Raw genomic sequence first — 10,486 nt, 5'->3', positions numbered from 1 at the left:
GGTTATAAAAGAAACAATCTTGCGAAAGTGTAGTCGATAAAAAAGGTAGTTGTGCGTTATTTCTCAAACATTTTAAATGGTTATATTTGGACTTTCTTTTCGGAATGTCTTTGGTATTTTCTTTGAACATAGCTGCTAACACAATTTCAAAAAATGCCGGAAAAGTCAAGTTTTGATCTGGTATATTCAGTCGAAGCAGACGGAAATATACCAGTGTCAAAATATAGATCTGGTAACACTGGCCTCACCATCTTCATAGCTGATGTTGGAGGTCCTCTTGTCAATGGATACTTTTGCCTTGGTAAGCTACTAAAATTATGCTTACACGTCTAACAGCTGTAGTTTGATACATAATTTATTGATTATATGAGGAAGCTGATGATGAGAATGATATACCTATGAAAACATAAAGGTTGGCAAGAAGATGAAACCTTTCACAAATGACAAAATTTTTCATGCCAAAGTCCAAGTTGTCATCATAGACATAATTTTTTCCTAGTTATCTTATTAGTAGGTCTGATTTATCTACGGGCAGTAGGGGCATAGTTGTCCCTGATTCATGTATTGGTTTACATTTTAAAAGTTTTTATGACCAATTTCTATAAATCTATAATTTTACATGGGGACATATTTATGACAAATTTTTAACGCTGCGCTAATCCATGTAATCAATGGTCACAATAGGTGGCATAATTTTGTTTTTACATGTAATCTGCTTATCTGATTGGTCACAACTGAGACTACTATAACACATGTGTCACAGGTCACAACAATCCTCAAAACTAATTAATTTGTAAACAGAATCAATCATACAGCATTTCAATTTTAATCAATTTATCATACGATCAAAATTTGCAACGTTTATCTTAGTTTCATGACCAAATCGTAATCAACTAAAAGACAAAAATCGTAATGAATTTATTAGCAAAAAGCGGTAATCTTGAAATCCATTAAAATTTATGAAATCAGACGTGTGAGAACTTTTTGTCTACATGGTCTAGTTTGAATCCTTTTTATACAACCTCAAAAATAAAAAAAGTTTTTGGTCGTATGTTGGTATATATCACGACGTCAGCGTCATCCAAAGACGGATAGTTTCTGAATAATAAATTTTGAATAAGTCAAAGTGAAAAGAAATCAATTAAATTTTAACACAATGTATATACATGTAACCACAAAAGGAAGCTAGGGATATTGGGGGTTATGGTCCCAAAGGTTTAGGAATAAGGGGCCCAAAGGGGCCAAAAACAGCATTTATCTAGTTTCAGAACAAAAAGTTGTGTATTAGTATTTCAATTGTTCTGAAATTGTACCACTATGTTTAATACCATAAGTTGAAGGTTGGGATTATTTTAAGGGGCAAATAGTCCAGGAATAAAGGGCCAAAACAAACATTTTTCTAGTTTCAAGACAATAACTTGTGTGTAACTGTATGGATCTCTCTGACATTGTACCACAAGTTTCCATATAACACAGGGAAGGCTGGAATTCATTTTGGGGTTAATTTTCCTGAATATGTAGGAATAAGGGACCTAAAAAAAAGTCAAAAAGAAGCATTTATCTAGTTTACAGTCAAAAACTTGTGTTTAAGTGCATGGATCTCTATAAATTTTAACAAGAAGAAGGTTCAATACCACTAAAGAGAGGTTGTGATTGATTTTGGGGGTTATTGTCCCAACAGTTTAGGAATTAGGGACCAAAAAGGAAGCCCAATATAGTCATATTTGTAGTTTTCAAACAATAACTTTAAAATGTTTAAGTGTATGAATCTCTCTTAAATTAAACCACAAGTTTCCATACCATGAATGGATGGTTAGTATTGACTCTGGGGGGTTATGGCTCAAAATATTTCAGAATTAGGGGGGCAAAAAAGGGGAAAAACTAGGTATTTCTGGTCAATGGACAATTAAGACAATTTAAAAGCAGGATAAGGGAGGTAATTCTAAAACAGTTAACATACAATGTTGGGTATGTTCGGATTTACCTCCCTTTCACTACTTGTATATTATGTATAAAGATATGTCAGGTTTTGGACTAATTGCAACAAAAGGGGGGTGGTAGTTGTTTCCATTTTTTCTTCTTCTAATTTCTCAAATTCCAAATTTTTTAAAAGTTAAGAAGAAATATTTAATTGCACATTATATGGCAATACATTTGTAAGATCTTGACATTTGTTTTGTGACAGAAACTCATATTATGTCAAAAACTTTATCGAAATTCAAATTCAGAGCTATATCAAGCTTGAATGTTGTGTCCATTACTCCATACTTGCCCCAACTGTTCAGGGTTCAACTTCTGTGGTTTTACAAAGTTGTGCTCTGCGGAGCACCTGTTTTTTTATATCTTTTTTTTTATTCTTAAGTTGTTTTGCCAATTAATAAGTACAAGAATCATGCAAAAAAAATAATCAAGGAATATTAGCTCATCATCAGTATACTCAAAGTGAATTTGAGAATTAGCATGATTAGCTCAAAAAGATGAGTTGCAAGCCTTATAAGTTGTCCGTCATGTCTGTGTTAAGAAAGTCAGAAGTTATGAGCATGATGAGTTACAGAAGTTGAGTTGTTCATTTATATAAGTTAAAAAGTTTACTTGTGAGTTGGAAAAGGTTGAATTGCAAGTTACAAAAGTCAATTTACATGTACAATGTATTACAAGTTACAAAAAGTCTGGTTCTGAGTAACAAGTAAAAAAAGGTTGATTTGCCAGATACAAAAGCAGAGTTGTGAGTTGAAAAAAATCTAGTTGTGAGTTACAAAAAATAAAGTTTGGTTACAAAAGCTGATTCAACAGCTAAAGTTGATCTGTGATTAATAAAATATTTTTAATTTCTAGTATCTTTTCGTCCTTTGATAAACATGATAAACAATATATTACAAGGACATCAACAAAGAAAACCTCTGTCACAAGATTGTTGACTTTAAGGTGGTACCTTAGACACTTTAACTAAAATTAATTTGGCTCGTTTAATTTTCTTAAAATTTTAACAAAGTATTAACTTTGACCCTTTGACAAAAATATAAAAATTTCAAAAAAATTTGAACCAACCGTTTAATCAGAAAAAATACACTGGTTATATAGCAGTTTGACAAACACCTTTTTTGATCATTGAGAAGCTTAATATTCCCTTATGAACACAATGTCATTAAAACGTTCTGCTGATTTTACAGAGTTATCTCCCTGTAGTGTTAGGTACCACCTTAAGGGCATACGATACAGTTACAGGGAAGGTAATGACGTTACTAACGTAATTTGTTATTTTCGCGACGTCAAACTGTGACATATCGGGGAAAAAATGCATTTTTCGACTGATTTTTATCATTCAAACTGATTTAATTTGAAAACGAGTTCATGGACCCCTATTTTTCAAAACGGCATTTGGTTTCATTTTGCAGGGAGATTATGTGACCCAAATTTTATAAAACTGTAAATTGAGGATTTTTTTTTAATTGTGATAAACATGCAGTAAAAAATTACGTTTTTTCCTCAATTCATGAACATTTGATAAATATGAGTTACTTCTGAATATTTTTTTTTTTTTTTTTAAAGATATTAATAAAATACAGAAATTACCGATTATTTAACAAAAAACAATTTGTTTTTATCTTTTATAACATACAAGTTATGTCTTTCTTTCGAAAAAGAAATTACGGCCACAAATCTGAATTTCGAGCAAATATACAAAATTTCGACCTCATTTTACTAAAAAAATAGCACATGAAGGTATATTTTTTATTACATATTTGATTTAATCAGGTAGAAAATAGCCTATATGCAAATTTTCATGAACTTGTAAATACAGGATCAAAACTGTATCGTATGCCCTTAAAGGGAAAAATTCGTGATTTTTTACTTATGGTTTAAATATGTTCATTATGACAAAATATATATATTCACAAAGTTTTATCGCTATATGTCCAGTAATAAAAGAGAAATTCAACAATTTATGAAATTTCTTTAACTACTTCCTGTAGGTCGTGACGTTTTCTCCTGGTTTTTGCATGCCAGGATTTAAAATACAATCAGTAAAAGTCTTGGTTTTTAATGATATTTAAACGTAATCGTAAGCGCGCCGATGACTTATGGTTTATCTAATAAACATCCGATAATAAGAAGATAAGACGCACAGACGTGCAATTGTACACATTTATGAGATAAATCTTCTATGTTAAACGTATATATTCGAATTATTTTAGTAGACAACCAAAAAAGTTATAAATTTATTAATTAATGCATTTTCGAACTGATATATGAGGTGAACAAATTAAAGTACAATAATCTGTAAAGACAATATGTTGGTGTACTCTTATTGACCTTTTACTATCTCTGCTATGACTAGATTTATACGATGTGTGTATTCACGGTTCTGTGGCAAATTGAATACTCGTAGATGGCTTGTTATTTGCACTTCGGTATTTAACCACGCCTCTAGGGCACACCTTGCCAGGTGTGACTGTCTATTCGGATCAGTGGATTATAAAACAAGGGAGCATTCAATATACACATCTATAATACTAATTCAAGTTTCAAGTTTGTGACAAATAAAAAAAGATCGCCGTGGAATTATTTAATTATATTTGCTGTATCATTTATTTCAATTCAAATAAATTAACTTACTAAGTAATAAACAATTTTCGGTTAAAGACGGGAAACAACTCTACCGAAGCGGAGTATAATATGTATGAACAAAGAAAAAATACTTTTGTTTTTAAATCTTTGCACATTTATGATTAATTATTGTTAACTATTATTCATTCAATTACTTAATTGGTACCTAAAATATGTCTACCGCTTGGCATTAAAACTCGGTGTAGTAGGAAGGGGTTATTACATATACTAGATTATATTATTTGGATGAGGATTTGAGCTATCCTATAAAACACATTTATTAGTTAACTACATTCGAGACCAAAGGATATTAACTTAAATGATTCAATTAACTTTACTCACATATTACTTATATTTCTATCTTATGATTTTTGCGTGCTTGTTTTTATAGAACAGTTTATATATGGTCCAAAAATTTATCATAAAATCATAACTAAAAATGTCTTGTTCGGAGAATGATAGTACTATAACAGTGGTTCCAGTCAGTCAAAAGAGTCAGATTTTGACGAGTATGGTCATTTTGGGTACGCACTAGAGCCAGAGTATACCGAAGAAGAGCTCCATGAAATGGAAGCTGCAGAAAGTTCCCGAATCAAGATATCCTTAGCAACCATCGCTAGTTTTTAAAACACAGATTGGTGTTCGTGTACTAAATGCATACTTATGCCGTTATTAACGGAATGTCTATGTTGCCACGAATTTACTCTCTTTGATGATCGTAATATTGAATTGGGTGAATGCATTAGTAACAGCATCGATTTCATAACAGTCTGTCTGAACCCGGTTGTTCTTGAAACTAACTATATAAGTTTTTTTTAAGTACAATCGTATTCATATTATACATGTTAAATGAATGAACAAATATTAAACCTATCTGTTTATTGTTTTCCGCCCATGTCTGCTCATCGCCAGAAATAAAGTTTGTCGCACGAAAAAATGGTGTTAATTCTAGAGTCAAAATTTAAAGAACTTATTTTCTATGTTTTCTGGTATTGTTCGAAAGAGAATTGACCTAACAGAAGAATTACTATCTTAGCTGTCAGTAACACATGTAGAGTAGTGGGTCGTTGTTTGACATGCAAATCTTATAAAGTGTATCATCTGTTAAATTTGCAGGTCACTGAAAGGGGAAGTTCCATACGGAAGTAGGTTTTGAGATTGATTTTTTTTATATCCAGTGACACATTTTGCATGCGTATTCTTGAACGTTTGATACATCATTTACTCTCAAATTGCAAAAAACGAAAACTTCCACTTGTATTTATAGTATTTGTTGAAATAGTCCTCGTCTCACAACGTATAATACTCTATCTATTTTACCAACGATGTTCAAAAACAAAAGAAAACGAATTTTATGTCATCTTTCCCTATTTTTGAATGTAACTTATAAGGCTGTTCAACTGGCAAGAATACCGCTAAAGCGGACAAGCAGTTTTTTTTTCTGTAAATTGCTATCATATCACGGCAAGAAAGAAAATAAATCCCGAAATTGATTTGAAACTTTAATACTCAATAGTTTTCCTAGAAAATACTCACACCCCTTTGGGATTATTAGTGTACGTCCAGTTGCATATATTTTACATGAATGTCGGAACAATTGTGATGATGACAAATTTCTTCCTTTATTCGAGAACAATCTAATTGATATATAAAACTGGGATTTTACTATGTTCATAACTTCGATGAACCAAAGCAAGATATATATCGACCTGTATTTAAATCAAACTGGTTCTCTTGTTCTTCTTCTTTTGGTATACACTATAGTCTGATACATGTATATATTTTTAAATTGCACTATAGTTCCGTAACTTTCTATCCAGGCGTATAAGCCAACATCGACAAGTGCGTACATTTTTTAAATCAATATTTTTGGTATGTTCCAGTCTGTCCTTTACTATTGACAAATTACATTTTCCCAAATTAACCCTCGGAAAAAATATGTATATAGATTTTTATTTCTTCAAATCTTTTTTTTTTTGTGGTATTTTTTATATTTTCATAAATAATATTCTTTACACCAGAAATGTTATTTATAAACAAGCGTACTAGTTAAGTTATTGGCATCATATCACTTTCGGACACACAAGACAGAGATGTGTATTATACACCTGATAGTTCAAAATGGAAAGTTATAAGTCTGCCGTGTACACTGATCAATACCTACAGAAGTGAAACGATGCATGAACTTGCAAGCCCGACAGGAAATCGCTTGAATACCTGGACGTGTCACCTGAGTCTTCACACCCCTCACAATACCTTTGGGAGTAATACCTTTAGCCATGCTGGTGATCAGATGAGGAAAGATCCAAATGTATTTGAATAAAGTTTATTACTTTAAAGAATTATGAACGAATTAGATTTTTGAAAACAATTTTCACGGAACACTTATTTATTATTTGAACTTTGACTTTTTAACTAATTCCAATATTAACAGTTTAAAAATAACAGATCATATATAATAATGGTCATTAAAAAAAAATAAGAACATTTTCCGTATCAAGTTTATAGTTAGTCTGATAAAACAATTGTACGATTGACAAGATATCGACACGCAATTACGACTACATCGGTTACTGTAGTTTTGGTCCTTTGTGATTTATAGACATATCGTGATTATAATCGTAGAAGACGACAGAATGGCGGAAAGTAGAAAATTGATACTCAAAATTTAAAATCGATGTTGATCTCTTATCTAGCGGAATAAAACTTTAATCTCTATAAATTTGAGCCTTTTTATACAGAATGGACATAATATCAATTTTTGATTTTATAAACATATGCTATTGTATTTCTAATTTTTTAATCAGCTTGTAAACTTGCAATTGATCATATCACCAGTAAAGGTAGGCTTTCCTCCGTTTGTGAGGAACTTTATGGCAACTTGATAAACTTTTGATTGCAATTAATTTTCCTGAGTTATTATTTGGGCAAAATAAATTTAAACCAGATTTAAAGAAAACTTTAGATTTGTTTATCATAGCATTGTGATGTTTAATGATTTTTGTATACGTTTAATTTCAGCCACAGAAGCTCATGATGACGATGGTTTGCCTCACACATTAGAGCATCTTATCTTTTTAGGAAGTGAAGAATATCCATATAAGGTATAATTATAAAAAAGGGCTTCATGATAGTTTCAAGGTACATGTTCCCACAGAAATTCAGTACTCTGCAAAGTGATATCTTTTGCTTTATTTTGGTTTTGTGTAAAATATAACTGAGACAGGTCCTAAAAAAATTTAGCTGGTTATAATATAATTTAGCAATGAATAAAAATATTAGGTTTAAAAGTTCCCCTAATTATCAAATATTCAGTCCATAAAATTCTGATTGAAAGCTAAACCTACAAGCATTTGAGTCCACTAAAGCTTTATTTTTTTTTCATGTTTTATATACAGGGTGTACTGGACTTACTAGCCAACAGATGTTTAGCTTCAGGAACCAATGCCTGGACAGACACAGACCATACCTGTTATACCATGACCAACGCTGGTAGTGAAGGTTTTCTCAAACTCTTGCCAGTCTATGTGGAACATGTTTTATATCCAACACTTACGGTATGCCATACATTTAGTCATGTAAATAGAAGAAGCTTTTTACATATTTGTTATTTGAGAATTGTTTGTAAATTACGAATGGTTAATTAAAGAGTAGGTTGGACAAGAAACATAATTTAAAAAAATTTGTCCATGATGTCCGATAGGTATAAAATTTATTTGATAAGTGCCATTTTTCATGGTTTATAGAAAAAAATCAATGACTCAAGTTGAGGTAATTATCATGGTCATGTTGTCAAATGTTTGATGTTTTGGCTCTTTCACAAGGAAAGAGTAGTATATTATACCCTTCTTGTCTCATTTATTGATACTGGGGGTTCTCCAGGTAAAGATCTACTGGAACAAAGTACAATACAATGTGCCTTAATGGATAGGCCATTTTATACTTTATTTATAGGAATCTGGCTATATCACTGAGGTACATCATGTATCAGGGGAAGGAGAAAATGCTGGGGTTGTATACTGTGAAATGCAAGGCCGAGAGAACACTGGAGAAAGTCGATGTCACCTTGCCATGCTCAGAGCTTTGTACCCAGGAACATGTGGATACAAATCTGAAACAGGGGGCATAATGAAGAACCTTAGGGAAAGTACATCACATCAGAAGGTAATATTTATGTACCGTAAAAAGTAAAATCACAAAAATACTGAACTCCCAGGAAAATCCCTAATCAAATGGCAAAATCAAAATTTTAAACACATTCTGCATAAAAACTATCATATTCCTGACTTGTTAAAGGCTTTTCTTGTGTAGAAAATGGTGAATTAGACCTAGTTTTAAAGCTAGCTGAACCTCTCACTTTTATGACAGTACTATGCCATTTTAAAATCAAAAAGTACCTGTATTGTCCTGTAGTGGTTGCTGTTTACATGTTACAAGCATTAACAGTTTACCACAGAAAATTCATCATTCTAGCTTAAAATGGCCAAACATAAAGCATATCTCCACTGAACAGTTTGCAACAACATTCTGATGTCTGCCATTGATTAATCTATATAAGCAACATCAATAAGGCACTGTGGTGACAGAAAGTACATTTCTTTTTTTCAATTATGGACAATAGGATTCATTCGTGTTGTAAATAATTTGAAAAAGTCCATAGTTTTCTGTCTGTTGTTTTAATCAAATGATTCATGATTTATGCAGTTTGAAAACTTCAAGAAAAGTATATGTACTTGTTTTATAGTATTGCTAAATGTTTGAAAAACATATGAATACATCTGGATATTTATCTTTTTTTTATTTGTGATACATTTTGTATTTCATTAAACCTTTTTTATGTTGAAAAATTCAAGCACAAGTTTTTCATTTTAATATACATTAGAAAAAACGGTTTTACCACTTTACAGTCAGTTAATTGTGTTTTGTAGGTATGTGATTACCACAGAGATTACTACAGACCAGAAAATTTATGTCTAATAATAACAGGGCACGTAAAACCAGAGGATGTGTTTGAAGCATTGGGACCACTGGAAGAGAAAATTTTACAAAAGGTATTTTAAATTGATATTTACAATTTTGATGATACATTACATACAAAGTCTAATTATGTGGATTCTGTTTTGTAGGAGGCTGATAGAAGGAGAGTATTGCATATTTTTTCATTTTAATCTAACTTATGAGAAGAATAAATGCAAATAGCAATTTTACTCTTCAAATTTTGTTGATGATTTATTATACAATTAGACATTTTCTGAACACTTAGTGATAAGGTACAGGTAGAAAGGCACAATGAATAAAATGTTTTTAATGATTTGGTGCTTTTTATAATCAAGATATTAAAATTAACATAATCATTAAAAATTGTTTTTTTGTTATAACATTGATTAAAACACAACGTGCATTTATATACCCCATCTACTCATCCCTATCTTGAACATAAAATACCATAATTTCTAAAATACCTTTTCTTATATTATATCAGAATTTGTAAAAACATGCTATATATAATATTTTATACCTAACATATATTACAAACAATTCTATTGGGTGAAAGGTTGTCACTTGAATGGAATAATTCAGTTATTTTTCATTTAATCTCAATGAAGGACGATCTGGAAATAATTCTTAAAATTTACACAAGCGGTAAATAACCATATACCCTATTATTCACCGGTGACTAACCTTTTGAGTTCCAATATTTGTACATGAGTTATCTCCCATGAAAATGCCGTCACAGACATAAAAAAATTCTACATTTGAGAAATTCTACAACACAAATGTATTTTCAAACGTCAACATGTGTTTCTTACTAAAGAATATAGTAAGTGTATAAAAAGCTATTCCACTGTTAGTTTAGTATGATCAAACAATTGTGTCC

At 31.0% G+C, this 10,486-nt stretch overlaps 1 protein-coding gene across 1 annotated transcript in view; it reads left to right on the top strand.

The window, feature by feature from the left end:
• Nucleotides 1–62: 62 nt before the first annotated feature.
• Nucleotides 63–10,486, top strand: part of LOC134707550 (uncharacterized protein C05D11.1-like) — a 31,478-nt gene continuing 21,054 nt past the window's right edge. Inside the window, exons 1-5 of the mRNA XM_063567401.1 lie at nucleotides 63–301; nucleotides 7,630–7,712; nucleotides 8,007–8,165; nucleotides 8,563–8,772; nucleotides 9,537–9,659. Coding sequence (XP_063423471.1) covers nucleotides 154–301; nucleotides 7,630–7,712; nucleotides 8,007–8,165; nucleotides 8,563–8,772; nucleotides 9,537–9,659 — 723 coding nt within the window. The 5' untranslated portion in view covers nucleotides 63–153. The remainder of the gene's footprint in view (nucleotides 302–7,629; nucleotides 7,713–8,006; nucleotides 8,166–8,562; nucleotides 8,773–9,536; nucleotides 9,660–10,486) is intronic.

Source organism: Mytilus trossulus, chromosome 2 (genome assembly GCF_036588685.1).
Source record: "Mytilus trossulus isolate FHL-02 chromosome 2, PNRI_Mtr1.1.1.hap1, whole genome shotgun sequence".
Classification (NCBI taxonomy): domain Eukaryota; kingdom Metazoa; phylum Mollusca; class Bivalvia; order Mytilida; family Mytilidae; genus Mytilus; species Mytilus trossulus.
Note: the sequence above shows the minus strand (reverse complement) of the source record. Positions and strands in the feature narration are given on the sequence as shown.